This window comes from Sciurus vulgaris (genome assembly GCF_902686455.1).
Source record: "Sciurus vulgaris genome assembly, chromosome: 7".
NCBI lineage: Eukaryota > Metazoa > Chordata > Mammalia > Rodentia > Sciuridae > Sciurus > Sciurus vulgaris.
Window position 1 is genome coordinate 314,204 of NC_136467.1, and position 22,543 is coordinate 336,746.

A 22,543-nucleotide genomic window follows, 5' to 3' on the forward strand; every position below is an offset into this window, starting at 1 on the left:
TCTCTGTACCCCACTCACAGAGCCTGTCTTCTCCTGGCATCCCACATGATGAGTCCCCTTGGGTCCAGGTCCTGTGAAGCTGCCGCCCCGGTGGGTGCTCAGTGCTACCCTCACCCCAAGCCTGTGCTGCAATGTCACAAGCCAGAACAGCTGCCCACAGGTGGGGCCTATGAAAACTCCCAAGGGACCGGCAGGTGCTTGGGCTAGGACAAGCCAGCGTGCATGTAGAGGCCAAAGGAGGCACTGCCCTGGCGCAGGCTCCGGGCTGGACACGTCCTCGGATCCAGACCAGGGGGAAGGGAGACACCTGCTCTCTATCCTAGCGAAGGCCTCTGCTGTCCACACTGCCTGAGGAGGACAGGTTTCCAGACACTGTTGTATTATCTGCTAACCAAAGTGGAAGAAACCAATTGTCTCCTACCAATGCAAGGAAGAGAGGTTTTCACCACACTCAGCCATGCTCCTGTTTCTCTGAAAGTGCCCAAGGAAAAGAGAACACCCGAAATGCTCTCCAGGGCACACGCTCCGCCTGATGGCCCTGCCCTGGTCCGTCCTGGTGCCTGGAAGACAGCTGCTCACGGGGTCCAGGCTGCTGTCAAGCTTTGGCGGGGTTTCTTGCTGTATTATTTTTACAACAAATATACTGAGGTAAAATGGACTATTTTGTTTTTGACAGGAAAATAAAATATCCCTTAATGAAACAGTTCAACATACATGAGAGAAAGCACTGCAGTCAAGCCAGGAAAGCAACACTGGAAATGCTGTGGGATGAGGCTCAGAATGGTGATGGCAACCCCCAGGCAGTGCTGGAGGCACAGCGCTGGGCCAGGGACCTTGCCTGCTGGCCACGGCCTGAGGACTGGGCAGTCTATGCGGCTGGGGCCAAGGATGTGGTGAGCCAGCTTGGAGAGGGAAGCCTGTGCGGCTACTCTGGAGAGGGCAGCAGGTGAGGAAGCCTGTGGTTCTCCCCATGCCATGGGCAGCAGGTCCAGCACAGAACTGGGGCTGGCCTTTGATGGCCACTCTGTAATAACCATCCCACCCTTTCTCTGTTTGTCCCTCTGGTGTTACTATTGATCATTGGCTCACCCACCATGAAAAATCAGGATCAAAGAGTCACAGACTTGCAGAGCTGCAGGGACAAAGAGGCAGTCTAGGTCAGCTTCCTGTGAAGCCCAAGGAACCTGGGAGGTCTCCCAAGACATCGTCCCTCCCAGGAGACGTGGTGACTTCCAAGCAGGGCTGCACTCTGCTAGCGCATGCTGACCCCACTGCAGCACATGGCCTCTTTCCTGCCCGCAGGTCCAGCTGCCACCTGTCCTCACCTAGATCTAGCAGTGCAGGAAGGAGACGATCTGAAGCCAGGAGTGTAAGTGCGAAGGCCCACGGTCAGCACTCTTAGGCAATGGTGGGTTCTGCTAATGGGAAAGGCTGGAAGCAGGGCAGCTTCTCACCTGGCTGGAGAAGTGACCGTGGTTTCTGCAGGGGAGACCCAGTCATGCCCTGTCACATCAGTGCCTTAAAGTGAGGCCACCAGCTCCTGCCCCAGCCCAGTCCACGCGACTGGCTTCATCCAGGGACCAAAGCCTCAGTGCACAGCCCTGACCTTCACTGGGTGCCCGACGTCAGGGTGCACGCTGCTCAAACCTATCTAGGGCAGGATAGGCACATGGATGGTCAAGGACCACACCTCACCCAAGTGGCTACTCCAAGCCAGCCCCTTGCTTGTGTTTCCATTTGGCCATCATGGATCACGGCCAGCCTAACACAGCAGGTTTACAGCACTGGTCACTAAGGCCAAATGTCCCTCTGCAGTCAGTTCCAAGCACCACATCCTTTCCTCCCACAGCCATACATACTTCCTGCTGCCTGCTGGCCGTCCTCTCTCTGCCCCACGTTCCTCACACACCTGGCAGCTGTTCTCACCCCCATCAGGTCTTGGCTTACACATCACTAGCCAGGAGCAGGGGCAGGTCTGCCTGTGAGGTCTGCATTTCTCTTAGCACCCAGCTCACGGGGAACCCTATCGACCTTACAGAACGAGAAGCCAGAATGCTGCACTTTTCTCAAGCAGCCCACACGTGCTCCATGCCGCAGAGTCCACAGGCCAGTGCCAGCTGGTCCACCTGCCCTGCAGCAGAACCCAGGGCTACCCAGGGGTCGCACCATTGGGTTCTAGGCAAGTCTAAAGGCCTCCTGGTTATTTCCAGGCTCCCTGTTTGTGGTTTAGTCCAGTGAACTGTATTGTACCTCCTAAATTAAGAGCAACCTCAAGTTTGCTGAACACTGCACAGGCAGATGAGCAGATGGCTTAACTGGCAGTGACCCTCATGCGTGTGTTGCACTGGAGACCATGAGGGAAGGCATGTGACTGAGGTGGTCCACTTGGCCAGGGAGGCCCAGGTGGTAGGCAGGATATGGAGGAGCAGAGTCTGCAGGTTTGAGCTCTAGGACATTCCAAAGCAACCTAAGTCTGCACTGGCAGAGCACTCCTCTCCTGCCCAGGGGTGGGCATTGCAAGACACTCATCAGCCCTGATGTGTGCTAAATGAGCAAACAAGGACAAGAGGGCAGGACTCAGCATTGGACAGGACTGCTGCTCACAGCCCTGAGGCAAACACCTGTGTAAGCTGTCCCCAGAGACGGTGCCACACACGACAACTGAGTAATGCTCAAGACCTGCCGTACCGTGGAGAGTAAGCTGAGCAGTGGGAGAAGTTGCCACACAACGTGGAGGTTAGAAGCATAAAAATACCATGAATATGTGTTTGAAAGAATAGGATGAAAAATTTTAGCTAATTCTAAAGTCTATAAAGTTTGATTCTTGAAACTAAGGAATCAGCTTAAATAATGATGAGGTTCTCTATGTTTTAAGTAAAATTATTGTGTACTAAATTCAGCAAAATATGAGCATTAGATGCCTGTACCACGTCTAAGAAGTCAAGGGTAAGGCTCATCTCCCGCACCATGCTTGTGTGTCCGTATGAGCCCTTAGGTGTGTGACTCGTGACAGGGAAACGACCAGAACCCTTTGTGGGCACCTTATTTTCCATTAAAAGAATGAACTTTCTGCATGTAATCTCTGTAAAAGCCTTCCATTACGTAAACTGCAAAAACTGGGTACTGAGCTGACGAATGAACCGACAGAAAATGAAGTGGCCAGAGCAGACAGACCAGCAGCAAGCAGGGACTGCCCACAGGGGGCTGGGCAGTGAGACGGACGCCCACGCGCCCCGTTCCAGCAGTGAGCAGCACCGTGGGACAGGAGCAGTAAGCCTGCTGCACAGCAGAGTGGCACGGAGGCTGGCACGCTGCACATGGCCTCTTACCTGGACCCTGGTCCCTCCACGGCTGTCCTTGCCCAGAATGGCCGCACGCAGAGCTTGTCCTGTGGGAGCCGGAGCCCTGCCTTCCCCACCTCCCTGTGGGAATATGGTCAGCACGTCAGCATGGCACAGTTGTCCTGCCCCAAGTCCAACAGCATGGCAGGTGGCACAGGGTCAGCAGTCCCTGCACATTCAGTGGGCTCACAATGGGAGGACGCTGTGCGTGCGTAGCCAGGACGGCAGCACAGGACCTGCCACAGGGAGTCTCCCTGGTGCCAAAGACTGAGGGCAACAGACAGGATGCCCCACCACATTCCTTCCAAAGGTGGTCGCCCCCGAGTGACGGGGCCAGGAGCTCCACCCCTGAAAGGAGGCATGGGTCCACCTCTGATGCCCCTGACCAACTCGTCCTTAGGGGACGTTCTACCTGGGACTTCAGGAGCTCCTCAAACTCATGAACACATGCTTCAGAGTGTAAATGTTCATGAATTCCCAAACCCTGCTTCCTTGTGCCATCTGTCTCCACTAGAAGGCCTGACTCAGGACGATTTCTTTCAGCATCCTGGTACTCCACCTACAAAGAGAGGTCGAGACACAGGTGCCGTGCTACAGACACGCGTCCCTGAGGACAGCCCTGTGCCGTGTGTGCTAGGCAGCATGGCCTTGGCCAGTGTTCCTGGTGTCTCAGGCACAGCCCCTCTTCTGCATGGAGCCACTGTGAACACAAGAACAGGGACCTGCACAGTAGGTCCAGATCACGCCCCTTTGGGTTCTAATCATAAGAAGGGGAGAGGACTGAGGGGCCTCCAGGGTGCAAGCACATGCCACCAGGGTCATCTTGGCTCCTTTCCAGCACCACTTGTGAGGGCCCAGGACCGTCTCCAGCCTGACCCCCATTCTCCTCTGCTGATGGTGCAGATATGCTCGTAAGTGGTATTTCTTTTTGTTGATACTAGGGATTGAACATGAGGGGCTCTACTATTGAGCTATATCCCCCAGCTGCTTTTGTTTTTTATTTTGTGACAGGGGGTTTGGTAAATTGCTAAGGCTGGTCTCAAACTTGTGATCCTCCTGCCTCAGTCTCCCAAGTCACTGGGATTATAGGTGTGCATCAATGCACCCAGCTTAGAGTGGTATTTCTGACTACATCGCTTTAAAAGCCTTCAAAAGCTCTCCAATCTGCAGATGATAAAAATGTCAACTCTTGAACTTGGCATTCAACAGCCTCCTGTATCCAGCTCCTACTAACCTTTCCTGGCTCTTCTCTCACTGTGGGGATGTTCCCAAATCCAACGACTAACCTTCCACCCCCACTGGACTTCCTGCCATGGCTCCAGTGCTGGGCCCCCTGGGTGGCCCTGTGACTGCCTCCCTTACTGCTGGACCAGCTATCTGTAATTTGCCCACTCTATCAAGCCAATGCATCACATCTCCAGCTCTGGAGGCTTCTGTGTGGCAACACTGGATCCGTGCTGGTGCACTGAGCTGCACGTGACCCTGTGTTCCTGACTGTTGGCTCCAGAAGCCACCTCAAGGGAGGTGTGCTCCACAGTCCACTATGCAACTGCATGAGTAGGCAGCAATGTAGCACTGTGGTGTTTTCTCCTCACGGCACACATGGCAGCATGACCAGGAGTCTGGGCACGCAAGGTCCAGTGATGGCAGCCACCTCAAAACACCTGGCACGTAGCCATCAGCAAGGCTCTCTGCCATCTCTCCCACTCTCGAGCGATCCAAATTAGAAAAGCATGCACAGGGTAGGCGGAGACCCAGGCTGCCAACCACCACGAGAACAACAATGCAGGAGGTGGTGGCACGATTACTCTGTGATGCTTGGGGTCTCGTATTCTACCCACCTGCAGCTGCTAGGCTAAAGCTAGAAGACAGAGGAAAGGTTAGCAACTGGGAAAAAGATATGCCCTCTCCTGGTCTGGGGCACCTCCTCACCCAGCTGCTCTCCCTAATGGGTCAACACCCAAAGCCAGGAGGACTGGACACCTGAAAGGCTGGGTCATACACAGTCTCTGAGGTGAAGTCTACAGGACTGGTGCCAATCAAGACTCCTAGAGGAAGCCAGGTGGGCAGGGGCCTGGGGTAAGCTCTCACTCCATCAGGAGGAACATCAGGCTGCGAAGGCTACAGTTCAGACACCAAGCAAACAAGGAAAGGGAGGAGGAGGATGAGACCCCCACCCCCAAGCAAGCAGTGGGGTGTCCAGCCCCATGATACACTGAAACACCCAATCAATGAGATACTTCTGCCCCTATCAGATGAACGACAAGGAATGAATCCTTAAGTGCTGTTGAGCATGTGACCTAAGACCCTTAACCACTGCTGGTGAAGGTGCAAAGGGATAAAATGGACTCGAGAACACATGCTGGCCACACTTTCCTGAAATTCCACTGCACCTGACCTACAATTCTCTGTTAAGGAAACAACACACACAGAAGCACTCTGAACCATGAGAAGGATGGGAACAGCTGTGAAGCCGAAGGGGCAAGTGGAGAGCCTATGTTCATCTCAGGGCAACATGTCAGGTGCTACACGGAAAAGCAGAGGACAAGCCACATGGAGAGTGAGTGCAAGGCTGAAGCACAGGAAAAGCACACAGCAGTCTGCGACGCCTGCCCCTTGGGGTTAGAGTGAGGCTTTCGTCCTTCCTTTCGCACTTTCTTCACACTCTCAAGTTTTTCTACTACGTCTCTGTTTTTGTAAACATTCCCCAGTGACCCCTGTCCCTGGAGAATGTGGAAGGCAGGACTTCCACCAGAGAGAGCACTTCATCACTCGAGAACAAGCGGCTTCCCTCTGAACACTGTTTTCTCAACAGGACTAAATTTAATCCACTGGGCAGAGTCCTATCCCATCAATGTTAACTTGCACTTCTATCCACCTCTGCTTAAATCACAGAAGCAGCTGGGTCTGTCCTGGGCCCAGAACACCCAGTGCCAGTGTGGTGCAGTGCCCACCCTTGCCCACCTGTGTGGTGTGAGCTCCAGTGCCCTCTGCCCACAATGCGTCGGTTCTCCTTCATGCAGGCCTTGCAGACCACTGCCTTCAGGTTGTGGAATTTGGTGAGCCAAGATCTCTGTGAACAGATTAGATGCAAATGAGACCTGGCTGGGTCCTGTGAAGAGCAAGGTCACTCCCACACGGGGCCCTGTACCCAAGGACACTGAACCAGCCAAGATGGAGCTCTGCTCCCTAGAGGACAAGAGGGCTTGGAAGGCTGCTCCCCCACCTCCCCTGGCAGAGCATCAGCACACAGCTGTGCCTGTTTGTCTTCCATAGGTTAAACCAATTCGCAGCACTGCTACAACCAGCTGGGTGACTGCCACAGTCTGTGCATTCAACAGACCTCGCTCCTTCTCCGCGAAAGAGCACTTAGTGGGGAGGCCGAGGTCATAGACAGCAGCAGATGGGGAGGAAGCTCGCTCTCCTTCAGCCTACCCTTACTAGAGAGCACTCTGTCCCGTTTGCCTGAATTCTTTAAATCTCTGGGCTGGCCAGAGATCAGATACAAGGCAGAGGCCTGGGACAGGCTCCCAGAAGCACCCTCAGGCTGTCTCCTTTCACCTCGGTGGCAGTGACGCCCAAATCTGAGGCGTGCTTTTCCTCTTACTCTCTTTTGCCTTTCTGCTCATAATTTGGGCTGCTCCCAAGTTCTTAAGACTTATGCCACCCTGGACACTTATGCCAGCTCTATGCCACCCTGGACACTTTTTCTTTTTTTGTTGAGATATGGTGGTGGCAACACATCACCAAATATTTCCCCTGAAACTCCAAGTGAGCCTGGTGGATCCCTACTTGGAAGTCTTGCAGGGATTGGCAGCAATGGTGCATAGAAATCTGGAGAGGCACATGACCCAACAACATGGGAGGACTCAGGAGTGTCGAGGTTCCCAGGCTGGGCTGGCCTGGTGTCTGTGGGCCCCTCTGCGGGGAGAGTGAACTGCAGTTCATGTCTGGTGCTATGGAGTGGCTCCAGCCTCCATCAGGACAGCAGCCATGGAAACAGCCAGTGACCTAAGGTCAGCTGAAAGACTCCTCCGTGCCTGGGAGGAGGGAAGGTTTCTGGGGAGCACATTTGCTTTCCTAAAGCTACATGCCCATTAGGACTGACAGTCCAGTTGGTCTTCCAACGTCAACTCTAGGACTCTGCAATTTCAGGTTGCTGGATCTGTTTCTGAATGTGCAAAAAAAACAGAACTCACATTTTGTTCCAAAAGAGCCTCCACAGAATATCCCTTTTCAGACTGTAGGTACTTCTGATGGAAAAGCTTCCCATCAAACACATTCCAGGGCATGAACTCACTTGTCTTCCAAGGGAAGCCACACGCACTATTGACCAGGGCCAGAGTGGTGAGGCCTCGGACCAGGAGGGACCCCAGCTGCACAGCTCGGGGGCTGATGTACTCAAGCTGCAGAGACAGAGCATGGAACAGCAGTCAACACCAGGGCAGTCTCAGCACCAGGATGCTAACTCCTCAGAGCAGATGCCCAGCAATGGGCACCAGGTCAGGCCTCGTGGGCTCTGCTGTCTTCACCGTGAATAGGACTTAATTTAATCAAATGCTTTTGGGACTCCATTAATATAGCTACTTTTCTTTATTTTCCCATTTACTGTGTTGAGAAAGTGAACCACGGGGGCTGGGCCATGGCTCAGTGGTAAAGCGCTTGCCTAGCACGTATGAGGGTTTGATTCTCAGCACCACATGCAAATAAGTAAATGAAATAAAGATCCATCAACAACTAATAAAAATATTTTTTTAAAAAAAGTGAACCATGGTAATCTTCAAGTGTTAAATCAAACTTAGATTCCAAAAATAAACTCACTTGCCCATGAAGTACTATAAGCTTTACATATTACTAGAGTCAACTTGCTAAATTTGTTTTGGAAGTTTGAATCATTTTTCATGAAACAGGCCTAAAATGTTCATTTCCCATGATGCTGCTGTTCAATTTTGGTATCAAGGTTCTGCTGAACTCATAAAAAGTGCACAGAGAGTCTTCCCTTACCAGGCTACTCCTCAGGAGTCTGGGAAACTCCTCTGGCCTAGAGGTCTCTGTGGGGCAAATTTATTACATACAACAGCTCAGGTGGCCTGATTCCTCATGTGTCACTGGTACCAGGTACAACACTCGAGGACAGGTCCAATTGACTTGAGCTCTCCCTGTACCAACGGGAAGTTCTTTCATTGCATCTTTATGTGAGTAGCATGCTGTGTACACACCTTCTACTGCAACCACACTGCTCCAATTCTTACATTTTCAAAGGGTACTGATTTTATTCATCTTTTCAAAAATTAAATTCCTTAGAAGGTGCAGAGATTTCCCACATGTCCTGAAACCACATGGCAAAGCCACCCTGCTATCAACACCTCACCAGGGATGGTCTGTCAAAAGCAATGGGTCTACTAACTCACTAACTAACGTCAACAGTTCACACGAGGGCTCACTCCATGCTATAGACTCCATGGTTCTAACAAATGCATATGACATAATCTCACCAAGAAGTGTCACACAGAGCTGCTCCCTGCTCTAGAAGTCCTATGTCACCCTAATCCTCCTCCACCCTGAATCCACCATGCAGGGTCACACAAAGCACTTCACTCAGCTTCAGTTTTAGGCCATGCCAGCCTGCAGTGGTGGACAACCACAAAAGGGGGCAGGGCTGAAAAACACCAGCCTTGTCTTTTTCTACCTCAGCCCAAAGAACTGGAAAGGACAGTCTGGCAGGGGCACTGAGCACCCATCCACCCCTGTTCTATTAGCCATGTTCTTCATGTTTTTGCTGTGCTCATTGGTCCATGGAGAGAGTCAGACAGACAGCAGACAGACAGACACACACATCTATATTTTTCCCCTCATTTTTAGCATTTTTATGATAATTATTTTTCCTTGTCTTTTGAGGGTTAGGGCTTTTATTTTGCATTTTTTTTCCTTGCTTATTTTTCTCTCTTCTATCATCGAATTCTCTTATTCATTCTCTTCATTTACTTTTTCAAATATATTTTCTCCTCCTACTTTATAATCATCACTTGCCACACCTCTTCTACATTCTCTGTTCACATTCTGAACACTCTAAACTCTTTTACCTTCTTACCACATTTTCTTTGATCTTACTGAACTTTTTGTTTTGTAATCTTTTAGAACTATTTGGTTTATGTGACTCCTGCCCCCACCATTCATGTTGCTGCACTTATTAGTGCTGTGGAAGACATGGCTGACACCTGCTGTTTATTTTAATGCTAGATCTAGTTCATGGTTATTTAATGTTTTGGTTGCTAGTAACTGTTAACCCACTATTCCTATTTTTGTGGTACTTAGTGTTGTAGATATCATAGTAGCAGCAGGTTTTTATTTAAAAGTTGTATGTTATTTGCTTTGGTTGTTGCTCTTGTTTGTTCCCCTTCTCAGTGAGATGCTGGGAATCCACAGGGACACTACAAGTTCAAAGGGTAGAGACTCTGATACTGTGCTAAACAGTCAAAAAACAGCCCACCTTGCTCCACACACAAATGACATTCAAAATTCAGCTACACTTTAATCCAAAAAAAAAAGAGAGAGAGAGAGAGAGAGAAACAAACCCCAAACATAATCATGCTGGGGTAGGGGAGCCCTCTGGTGCCACTCATGGACATCTACTACTACAACAAAAATAGAAATAACACAAAAGGTGGATACCACACCTATGAAGCGGTCTCAGTCTAGAGCATGTGAAGACACACTGGCAAAAAAAGGCTGTGTCCTAAAAAGGCCCACATCTAAGAGAGGAAGAGAGTTTATTCTGACAGATGCCTAAAACCCAGCACACAAATTCAAGAGAGACGAAAATACAAGGTAACATGACACCTCCTAAAGTTCACAATTCACCAGAAAGTGACTCCAAAGATATTGAAGTGAATGCAATACCAGATAAAGAATTCAAAAAAATGGTCATGTAAATGATCAATAAATTCCCAGAAAAAACACATACACACACTACACACATACCTGAATGAATCAAGTCAGTATAGAGTATGGATAAGAAATTCAATAAGGAGACAGAGATACTGAAAAAGAACCAATCAGAAATCTTGAAAATGAAAGAAAATAAATCAAATGAAATGTTTAAAATCTAACAGAGTAGATCATGCTAAAGTCAGAATCTTAGAGCTGGAAAACAAAGCAGCCAACCTTGAATATTCAGACAGTATTAAAGAAAATGAGTAACCATGACCAGATTATGCAAGAACTCTAAGACATTAAGAGACCACACTTAAGAATCATTGGAAGTAAAGAAGATCGAGACGCAGGATAGTGGCATGGATAACCTCTTCAGGGAAATATTAGCAGAAAAAAATTTAAACCTTGAGAATGAGATGGACATCCAGATAGAGGAAGCACTCAGAACCCCAAACAGACGTGATCAAAAAAGAACCTCTCCGTGATACATTATAACATACAGAACAAGGATGGAATTTTAAGGCCTCAAGAGAAAAACATCAAATCATATTTAGAGGCAAGCCAAGCAGAAGTATTTCTGATTTCTCAGGAAAAACTTAAGAGGGCTTGGAATGATATATTCAAAGTCCTGAAAGAAAATAACTGTCAACCAACATTGCTACATCCAGCAAAACTATCCTTCAGAACTGAGGAGAGATAAAGATCTTCCGTGATAGCAGAAACTAAAAGAACTCCTCGCTACTAAGCCAAAGCCAGCACTACAGAACTTATTGTAAAAAACACTTCACACAGAAGAAATAAAAAATTCCAGAGCTCATAAGTGACAAACCTCATTTGAGGAGTAGTTAATAGTTAAGCAAATGAGAAACAAAACTAAATTGAACATTAGACATGAATCAAAATGACAGGTATTAATACAAATCTCTCTATAATAACACTGAATGTAAATGTCTCAATTCTCCAATTAAAAAACATGCTGGCAGATGGGATTAAAGAACAAGAAGCAACTATGCATTGTTTGTAAGAGATGTACCTTACAGGCAAAGACAGCCACAGGCTAAAATTAAAAGAATAGAAATTGATATACCATGCAAATGGAGCCCCAAACCAAGCAGGAGTTACTCTCATATCTGACAAAGTAGACTCAAAGTCAAAATTTCTCAGAAGAGACAAAAAAAAGGTCACTTCATACTGATAAAGGGAACAATCCAACAAAAAGATATAACAATATTTATGACCCAAACATTGGTGCACCTACTTACATAGAACATTACTCAAATTTAAAGACTCAGACAGACTCTAGTACAATAATACTGGGTGATTTCAACACATCTTTCTCACTGAAAGATAGGTCATCCAACCATAAACTCATTAAAGGATCTTCACACTTGAAAAAAATATTACAAATCTGACTGAACAGATGTTAACATCTGTTAACAGATAGGAAATCCCAAATAACAGCCAAATACACTTTCCTCTAAGGTGCTCCATGGAAACTTCTCCAAAATAGACCATACATTAGGCCACAAAACAACAATTTTTACATAATTCCTTGCATCTTATCTGATCGCAATGGAATGAAATTAGAACAACACACATACAAACCCTGCAGACTATATAAACACATGGGGGTTTGAACACACTTTTGAATGATAGTGGGTGATATAAAAAAAATCGAGAAAAATTGAAAGTTCTTAGAATCAAACAAGAACATCTAGGAAACTCTGAAGGTGGTTCTAAGAAGAAAGTCTGAGTGCCTACATAAGAAAATCAGATCCCAAATAAACAACCTAATGATTCACCTCAAGGCTCTTGAAAAACAAGAACAAAACCAATTCCAAAATTAGTAGAAGGAACAAAATAATTTAAGATCAGAGTTGAATTCAATGAAATTGAGAAAATAAACAATATAAAGGATCAATGAAATGAAGACTTGATTATTTGAAATGATGAATAAGACTGATAATCCTTTAGCCAAATTAACCAAAAGAAAAAAAAGCGAAGACCTGAATTCATAAAATTAGAGATAAAAAAGGAGAAATTACCACAGACATCACAGAAATCCAAAGGATCATTAGGGACTATTTTGAAGACTTATACTCCAAGAAATTTGAAAACCTAAAAGAAATGGATACATTTATAGACTCATATGAACTGCCAAAATCGAACCAAGAGGACACAGAAAACCTGAACAATAACTAGTAATGAGATAGAAGCAGTAATAAAAAGACTTCCAACAAAGAAAAGTCCAGGACCAGATGGATTCTCAGCTAAATTCTATTAGACCTTTAAAAAAGAACAAATGTCAATGTTCCTCAAATTATTCCATGGAATAGAAACTTCAAAATTCATTCAAGAAACACTTTCAAATTCATTCTTTGGTGTATCACACTCATACCAAAACCAGATAAGGACACATCAAGAAAAAAAAAAAAAAAAAAAAAAATACTACAAACCAATATTCCTGATGAACTCATATGCAAATTCCTGAATAAAATATTAGCAAATTATATTCAAGAACATATTAAGAAGACTGAACACCATAACCAAGTTGATTTTAACCTAGGAATGCAAGGATGATTTACCATATGCAAATCAATAAATACAATGCATCACATAAATAGAATTAAGGACAAAAATCAGTTACCTCAAATTCAGCATCCACACATGATAAAAACACTGAAACAACTAGGGATAGAAGAAACTTACCTCAACTTCATAAAGGCTATATACAACAAACCCAAAGCCAACATCATAGTGAATGGGGGTAAAACTAAAAGCATTTCCTTTAAAATCTGGTATAAGACAAGGATGTCCACTCTTACCATTCCTATTCAATATAGTACTAAAAGTTCTAGCCAGAGCAACTAGGCAAGAGAAGGGAGGTAAAAGGGCTAAAAACTGAAAAAGAAGTAGTTATATCATCACCGTTTGCAGATAACGTGATCTGATAATTATAAGATCGAAAAAGTTCCACCAGAAGACTGTCAGAGCAATAAATTCAGCAAAGGAGCAGGTTACAAAATCAACATACAAAAAATCAATAGCTTTCCTATATACAAATAATAAATCTGCTGAGAAACAAACCAGGAAAATAATCCCATTCACAACAGCCTCAAAAAACAAAACAAAACAAAAAAACAAAACCTAGGAATAAATCTAACCAAGTAGGTCAAAGACTTCTACAATGAAAACTATAGAATATTGAAGAATGAAATTAAAACACAAGATGGAAAGACCTCCCATGTTCATGGATAGAAGAATCAATATTGTTAAAATTGCCAGACTACCAAAAACAATACATAGATTCAATGCAATCCCCTTCAAATACCAAGGACGCTTTTCACAGAACCGGGGCGGGGCGGGGGCACAGGGTCAGGCACGTGTGGGGGAGGACCTAAAAATCTTTTGGAAAAATAAAAGACTCAGAATAGCTGGCCAAAAAAATTCTAAATCAAAAGAACAATAATGAAGGCATCATAATACCTGATTTCAATTTATACTACACAGCTAATAGTAATGAAAAGTGCATGTCATTGGCTTAAAAAGATACACAGACCAATGATACAAAATAAAAGACACAGAAACAAATCCATACAGATATGGCACATGCGTGTAATTCCAGCGGCTCCAGAGGCTGAGGCAGGAGGATTGGGAGTTCAAAGCCAGCCTCAGCAAAAGTGAGGCACTATAAGCAACTTAGTGAGACCTGTGTCTATAAAATACAAAATAAGGCTAGGGATGTGACTCAGGGGTCAAGTGGCCCTAAGTTCAAACCCTGGTACCAAAAAAAAAAAAAAAAAAAAAAAAAAACAAATTGAGTCAAATAAAAAAGCTTCTGCATAAGCAAAGGAAACAATTAAGACTGTGAAGACAGAACCTACAGAGGAGGAGAAAATCTTTGCTATTTTTCCAACAGGATTAATATCCAGAATAGATAAGAAACTTAAAAAAAAAAGGCCTCCATGAGCATCAGCTGAAGGAAGGGGTAGCAGGGAGGCCCCTTGTCACAGGGGCCAGCGCCCTGAGGTAACCTCTGCCGGCGAGCAGCCAAGTGCTCTGAGGGCAGTTCTACAGATGTGGGCATTCATGGAGGCTCTCTGAGTCACGAACTACCAAGCTTTAAAACGAACTGAACCACAAAAAAGCCATTAGGCCGGGAAGTCTGATGGGTCCAGTAACCCCATTCTAAGATCTCACTACTAGCCTGAAGGCAGTGCTCCCCAGGTACAGGAGGATGGAAAAGCCAACCAAAAGCTACTATGGCTCCCCCTGTTCCCACCCAACTCAAGGCCCCCGCACCGTCCCAAGTGCCCTGAAACGCTAGGCAGTGGCACTCTGCCCCATGACATCTGAGGACACTAAGTTCCTGGCGTCCTCTGCACCCCTGAAAGCCCTGTCCATCCAATTCTATTTCCAATGCCAAACTGTCTTTGTATATCCAAATTTCTGGAGACAGAAACCCCACACAACCAACCCAAACACATCCTCAACTCTTCTTAAGTTCACCCACCTCAGACACAGATGAGAGAATGGGGGCCAACCCGCCCGCCCTCCACCTCACACCAGCCATGCACTGGGGACTGACAAGGGGGGCGGGGTACTGAGGACTGAACAGGGGGCAGGGAGTGTTCAACCACTGAGCTATATCCCCAGCCCTGTTAGTTTTTGAGATAAGGTCTCCCTGAATAGCAGAGGTTTCGATCCTCCTGCCTCAGCCTCCCAAGTTACTGAGATTACAGAGGGACAGCACTGCCGGCTGACAATTCTGTCGACACTTGCGAGCCCTCTCCAACTCACACTCCGACTCCACAGCCCTAGTGCAAGTCCTCATAGGCCCCGGCATGCCCAGCCTGGCCCCACACACAGTCCGGAGCGCTCTCACTTTCCTGCCTGAAGTCCTCGACAAGCTCTGCTCTTCCACGTGCCAACAGCCCCCAGAGCCGAGTCTTCCTCACAACAACCTGAACACACTAACTACCCAGGGTCACCCCCCTGTGGCTCCCCACCCTACACTGTGTTTCTCTGCCCTGTTTTCTGAAACATCCCTGACTCCCTGGGCACTGCTTACATTCAGAGCAAGGCAGAAGCCGCGGCCCTGCGGCCCCTCCCAGATGCCCACTCAGTCAAGAGCGGTGCCCTGCTCCTGAATGTACTGCATGCAGTTCTCACTGACACACATCCCCAGGAGACAGAGTCTGTCTCCTCCTTCGCAAACCTTGGTGGATTTGGCACAGGGCAAGCATTTATACGTCTACTCAGGAATGAATCAACTAGGGTCAGGATGTGGCGCCTGCATGCTCCATCAACTGCTGCTGCTCTGCGAATGAACGAGCCATTCTGCAAAAAGATGGACCTGGGCTCTGGCACAAGGCACATCCACACGGATGCCACTGATGCTCGCCAGTACTCCCTGACTTAACCACTTCATCCTGAGGCTTACCCACCTGCTCCAGCCACCCATGTCACAGCAGAAGACCCCAGCGCTGGAGGGGCCCTTCGCCACCAAGCCAGGTAACTGAGCCAGCCAGACTACTTCTAAGACTTTCCACTGGCATCTGTGCACAGAGGGATGGACCTGGCTCAGTTCATGGACCACGCTGACAGCTCCCCCAGCCAAAGAGGGTCAGGCCAGACGGGAACATGGACGCCCTGCCCTGGAGAAACAAAATCTTGTGCAAATAATCCACTGACATCCTCAACAGCTCTTCAACACAAAAGCTTGTCTGAAGAACAAAACTGCTGTGTGCCACAGCAAGCACAGGCAGAATTACTTACTCAGGGTGTGTTAACTGGGTGCCGGCCTGTTAGGAGAGGAAGTGGGGCTGTGACAGTTCAGAACCTGTCGGATCAGCTCCTACAGATACCGAAATGGAGTCTCACTGGGGCAAAGCAATGGCTGAGATGGGCGTCAGGCCCATCCATCACCTGCCCTTCCTGCAGACTCACCTGAGTTCAAAGTAACCTGAACTCCTCTATTCCCATCTCACGTTTACAAATAATTTACACCTTATTCCTCTACCCTGAAGAACTAGGCATAGAATCAAATCCAACATAGGTCAAGTAAGTGCAGGATGAGGGCTGCAGTTTGTGATGAGAACTCAGAGGTCCACCCAGACTAGCAGAGCGACATTAGAACTTCAGTTAATTAGAACTTAGACATTAATTCAGTTTCCTAAGTACAGCACTGTTTTGACTCTGCTCTAATAGTAAGTGGTGGTAAGAATCCAGACTGAAGAGAACTACAAATTCTGCTGGCAGCTTCTTCACCCAGGAGTGAAGTAGGACCCAGTGGTCCTGGGACCCCTCTGCTGCTCTGGCATCGCCACTCCCATCTGGCTCCACGTGCACTTCACGCACCACATGCTACATCTCAGGGTGTGTTAACTGGGTGCCGGCCCTGTTTGCCCTGTGCTCTCATTTTCCTGACCACAGTTTCAGATTCAAAAGGAGATCCAACCTTTTGGAGCTTATCTCTTATCTGAGAGCTTATCTCTCAGTAAGCTCTGAGAGAGTCGGTGGCCAACGCCTGTTCAAACCACTCATCAGAGAACCAGGGTTCCGGGCACAACAGAAAAGGTATACAGCACTCTCCTCCTGCATGCCCTGGAACTCAGAGACACACAGGAGCCCAGGGCAGCACAGCAAAGGATGGCTAAAAGGTATGGCCTTCGGCTTGTCCAACTCAGCAAATGAAACTAACAAGAGCAGCCTGTATTTTGAAAACAGGATTTAAGGTGATTTGGAAATCATCCTGAGGAGGTAATGTGGAGTGGGTGGACACTGAGAAGCCAGGAAAACCAGTTCTTAATATTCCAAATGTCCACAGTAAGTGTTTAACTGTGGGTATTTACATACCAAGGAATCTCATCTGCTCATTTGCTGAATTTATGGGCAGTGATGGGAAATGACACCTGCATGAAACAAAACTGCTATCTCTAAACTTTCGACACTGCTTCTCATGTGTGATTTTTCTGTAAGTGGGCAGAACATCACAAACACACATTATTATTTATCAACAAACAAAACAGCAAAACCAAACTGGCCGCCTTTGGTCCAGAAGTCCTGGACTGATTCTGGAAGTGCAGAACAGAAGCCTGATCCTGACTGCAGTGGGCAGGGCAGGGGCGGGGGCCATGCTGCTTCCCCATCAGATGGCAGGAGGAACATGGCTTCTCAGGAGTGTTGTAGTGGTTCCAGGGTTGAGACCTCTCGTACTGGCCCTGCCCACTAAGAGCTCCGGCCACAGCTGACTCATCCTTCTGTGATCATGCTGCCCACAGTCCTGGTACTTTTCACTCTGAAAAGAAGGCCCTATTTGCTGAGGAGCACTGTGAGGCATGGCCGTGAGAGTCATGCCTCCAGTCCCAGGACCCAAGTCCTCAGCAGGGGCTGTATGCTACGGACCCCAAACGCCCTGGCTGCAAACCCCGTCTTCTGTTCCCTAGGTGCGCCACACATGTCAACCCCCCAGCTGGCTCACAAGTCAAGTGCCCCTGGGTTCAATCCTTGGCACCAAAAACACCCAAGGACAAGAACACAAGAGCAGTGGACGCTGTGCCACCAGGCACCGAGCCCTGCTGCAGCCCCTTCGAGTCGTGGTCCCACCACTGGTGGTCTGTCAGCCGAGCAGGCTTCCCAGCTCCTGCACGCATGCTCTCACCCAACGCCTTCTGTCCTTATTTTCAATCTTCCAACCAGGCGAAAGTGAGCCGCGTTGCAACGCATTTCTAGAATTTTTACTGACATCAAGAACACAAGGGTCCAACCAGCAGGTGCTGCCAGGCACACTCAGGGGCTTCATCCAGGATGCAGCCAGGCCGTGGTCTCTGGACTGCCGCCAGAGTGCCAACGAGAGCAGAACAGCGCAGGCTTCTGCACTTGGCACAGGGAAACTGTTGTCCCCGGGCCTCAGCAGCCACCTCCGCACCCCACACACTCTGTAGCCCCTGGTGCTCAGGCGGAGGGCATGGCCAGCCCAGGCACAGCCCTGCACCACCTGTGGGTCCCAATACCACTCTTACCTAGTTCTACGGCTCAGAGCTCGTGCCAGACAATACAGAGGAAAACCAATTCTCTTCTGTTTTCAGATAGTCTCTGGAAAGGACCCACAAATAATGGAGAGAAAGGGCAGCTTAGTGTGAAGAACAGAGTAAACACGAAAGACTGTGTGAGAAGAGGAAATGGGCAGCAGCGTCTGAGGCCTGCAGAGTCCCTGGCGCCCGACTCCAGAACTGCCATCCCATAGACCCATGGCTCTAAACCCGAATGCTCTCAAGCTTCCACCTAACTCCCTCCTCCATCATGCTGCCCGGGGGCTGCACTGCCCTGCAGGGCTGCTGCCAGAGTGGCCTGTCTCGAGTCCACACCTTAATGCCCTCCCAGGCTGGCCAGCAATGGGGGCCCTGAGCCTTGCCCTCGACGAAGCTGGGGGACCTGGGAGCAGCAAGCTGCCCCACTGCCCAGGGAGAGTCAGGGAGGTGGGCAGGCAAGGGGCACAGAGGAAAGCTGGGGGCCTGGGAGCAGCGAGCTGCCCCACTGCCCAGGGAGAGTCAGGGAGGTGGGCAGGCAAGGGGCACAGAGGAAACAACTGCAGCAGATGGGGCTCTGAGTGCCTAGCCCTGCTCCACGGTGAGTTGGCAAGGCACATGGAGCAGGACAGGGACGTGCTGGATGTGCACCATTGGGAATGGTAGTAGTTGAGGACTCAGCCCTCCATCTTCATCCCCGTGTGGAGTTAAGTTTCTGTCGGTTTGCAGAACGGGGGCTGGGAAGAAACTAAGCTGCCTAGGCAAAGGGAGGGCAGGCTTCAGGCGAAACTGACATCACACTCAGATTTGTTTGCTCGAGAAAGAGACCTGCATTTGAAAAGATTAATGTTTGTGAAAAGTCGACTCTGGCACCAACACTGCGCCTGTCTGTAGCACCACAGATATGAAGCGTGGTGTCCAATGGGCACCACAGACATCAAGCATGGCAGCTGAGGAACATTATAAGCAAGTGTCCTAAGTGACTACCCACAGCACATCCCTAAGATCGGACCCCTCCAGGAGCTGAGCGCTCTAATTCCCAGGATTGCCTGCTTCCTTAAGACTCCCTAGGCCATGAGTAATGCCCAGATGGGAAGGTGCTGGATGCCAGTCACCCACAGACAGCGTGCTTCAGAAGGGCGGCCTCTATATCCTGAGTTCACCTTCTATCTTTTAAGCCTCTGTAAATGACATTCTGAATTCTCCACTCCTGTCTTGCTTACTTACAGAGTAAGCTATTGCAACTGGGCTTCAGAATAGGTGATGTGGTTCATGGACCTCTGGCAATGACCCTGCCAAAGGACAGGAGGCAGGCACCCATAGTGGGTGCCAGAAGTCCTCTCCAGATCAGTGCTGCTCACCCTTTCCTCCTGCCTGAAGTCACCCAAGGACGCTGCCTATGGGAGCTATGCATAAGCCCTGCAGTCACACGTGGGAGATAAGGAGAGGTACATGCATTAAGAAAATCAAGCACCAGAGGAAGGGGCAGGACTGCGGTGGGGGTGGTGCGAAACAAGAAGACTCAGCAGGGGGTGGGGGGTGGCAGGCCTGTAATTCCAGCACCACGGGAGGCTAAGGCAGGAGGATCTTGAGTTCAAAGCCAGTCTCAGCAATTTAGACCCTGCCTCAAAATAAAAAAAATGTTGGGGATGTGGCTTAGTGGTTAAGCATCCCTGGGTTCACTCCCTGGGACAAATAATTACATTAAAAAAAAAAAAAAAAAGAAAAAGAAAAAGAAAACTGAAGTCAAAGACCATAGGAGATGAGCAAAACCTTATAGTGTGAAGCACACTAAAGACTGAGGACCTATTAATGATGATTTTGGATGGGGTCTCCCCCAACAAGATTATTTACTAATGGAGGATTATGCTAATGGTCATAGCAGTAAAATGGAAAAAAGCCTTCCAAAGCAAAAGCTAACTCCAGAGAACTATGGAAACACCCCCAGAAAGGACCATATGGTATTTCCAGCAATCACATGTATGTAAAAACCTGATTCAGAGTCAACCCAAGTGGATTCATGACAATGCAAAAATAAGAGAGAGGCGGCTGTCGGACAGACTTATTGGCAATTCAGACAAGTGGAGAGTTCAAACCTGGACCTGGAATCCCATCCTAAGTGGGTCAAGGAAAGGTGCCTTCCAGGAACACTAGGTAGCTACCAGTATTAGGATGGGAGAGGCTGCATTCAGCCCCGACAAGCCAGAGACCACGGCTGGAGGTGGGGGTGGGAGTCCTGGTGACGAACTCCACTTCATAAAGCCACATCATCAATGTCCTGTTCTTTTTCATCTAAGTAATAAGTAAATGTTATCATTTTCAGCAATGACCTCCATTTTTTTCAAAGTTTTTCTATCAGAAGTGGTTAGTTATTTAATCATGATATCTGGGCAACTCCAACACATTTCATATACTGGTCCTTTCTAAAGTTTACCTTGCCATGGATGGTGGCACATGCCTGTAATTCCAGCAGTTTATAATTCCAACTTAGCAAGATTTTGTCCCAAACTTAAAGAAAAAGAGCTGAGGAAATGGTTCAGTGGTAAAAACAGCCCTGGGTTCAATCACCAGTACCAAAAAGAAGTTTCCCTTAAGGCTCATTTTAGTGAACAAATTTTTGTGCAGTAAAAAATATATTCTTTAAAGAAGAGTGATCACACCATAATTTCTAAGTAGTGCATATATTTGTTTTCAAAATTGTTTACAATTTTGTATTTAAATAATATACATGTCTATAACATGTGACAGAATATAAAACTTAAATTTTTTTTTTTAAAGATTGAATGTAAAAGCAAACAAAAAAAACCCAAACTAATTATTAAGTTTTATCTTTGTCATCTGCTCACCTAATCTGAGTAGGGATCACTGGTCATCTTCTCTGCTCACACAACTATTTAAAAGTCCTGTCACTTTCAAGGCATTCTGCTTCTGTCAGCATGGACTACGAGTCCCCTGGTAAAACCTGATCCCGATGGACCACGCCTCTGAGGAGAGGACGCCGGACCTATGCCACGCAGTCTGTGGAGCCTCACCTGTGCCCTCCCACTCCGCAGGTTCCAGGGAGGTCGCCACCCATCCCCCAGGTCACATCCTTTCTCCATCGCCCCCTCCCTGGGAGCAAGTGAGACAGTGTGGCAGACGCGTCTCACCTCACAAGGCTGCTGGGGAGCTACCCCTACCTGATTCCCAGCAGCTGCAATGCAGTGTCCCTTGTAACCAGTGGAGAGAGACTTCAGCGTATCTCCAAGTCTGGACTCTGGACCTCACCGAAGGGTGCATTCCACATCATTTGTTTCTTTCTCCTTAATAGATTTAGCCCCCAAAGAAGTTCACCCAGAGATCAAGAAACACATCACTGCCTCTCTACTGGAAGCAGATCTCTGGGCAGCATGCAGTTATTCTCCCATGGCGGCCAAGTCTACCACGATCAGCCCACCTGAAGTACTAAATGGCCATACTTCTACAATTCTGCTGGGCTTGAAAAAGCCTGTCTCCTTTTCATGGTTCCAGCTGGGGAAGAGCTAGCTCCAGTGTTTTGCAAATAACTCTTGGAGATAATTCCTCCTGAGAAAGAATCTGTCCCACAAGTGGACCCCTGGATTTACAGTGCAGCACCTGCATCACTGAAAACACTGCTTACAATTTCTTTTTTCAGACGCTACTTGAAAACAGGGACAAAATCTAAGGGTGAGGTCCGAGACCCACCTGTAGTTTTAAAAGGCCAAGGTTGCATGATCCAGACCACCACAGATGCCCAACTGCCAAGACAAGGACACCGTGAGACCAGGCAGCAGATGGACACAGAGATCAATGTTCACAGAGGGCAGTGTACTGGATACTGGAAATAATGAGGAGCAAAATATGGGCCCCTTCCTTCCAAAAGGTCACAGTCTGGCAGAGGAGCGGACCATGAAAACCACAAGTGAGCATTCAGCTCACTCGGCACGTTGAAAAAGCCCCAGGTGCTACCTGCAACCCTTCCTTGACTCACAGGCACAGCTGTGCAGACCCATGCCTCCCATGGCTTTATGACATTTGGTCTCAAAATCCAAATGGCCTCAAAGTGCTCACAGTTTCTTTCACACGAAGGTGTTGAAATTAGTATGGCAGCCACCAGGTGGGAACCATAGGACATGGGCAGAATGCAGTTGTTCAACCAACACGAGTCCAGGCAACAGGGATGCAGCATGGTCGTCTCCCTCAGGATCCCATCAAGCAATCCCAAAATCATTCCAGTGA

At 47.9% G+C, this 22,543-nt stretch overlaps 1 protein-coding gene across 4 annotated transcripts in view; it reads right to left on the bottom strand.

Annotated features, from left to right (window-relative positions):
• FAM120B (family with sequence similarity 120 member B) overlaps nt 1-22,543 on the bottom strand; it is an 80,314-nt gene that overhangs the window by 15,267 nt on the left and 42,504 nt on the right. For 2 of the 4 annotated variants that reach the window (XM_079146144.1, XM_079146143.1), the window contains exons 7-9: nt 7,541-7,747; nt 6,306-6,414; nt 3,330-3,422 (exon numbers count right to left, since the gene is read on the bottom strand). The exons of 1 other annotated variant lie outside the window; for it this stretch is intronic. In XM_079146144.1, the coding sequence (XP_079002270.1) occupies nt 3,330-3,422; nt 6,306-6,414; nt 7,541-7,747 (409 nt within the window). The remainder of the gene's footprint in view (nt 1-3,329; nt 3,423-6,305; nt 6,415-7,540; nt 7,748-22,543) is intronic. One more of the 4 variants, XM_079146145.1, reaches the window with a different exon arrangement.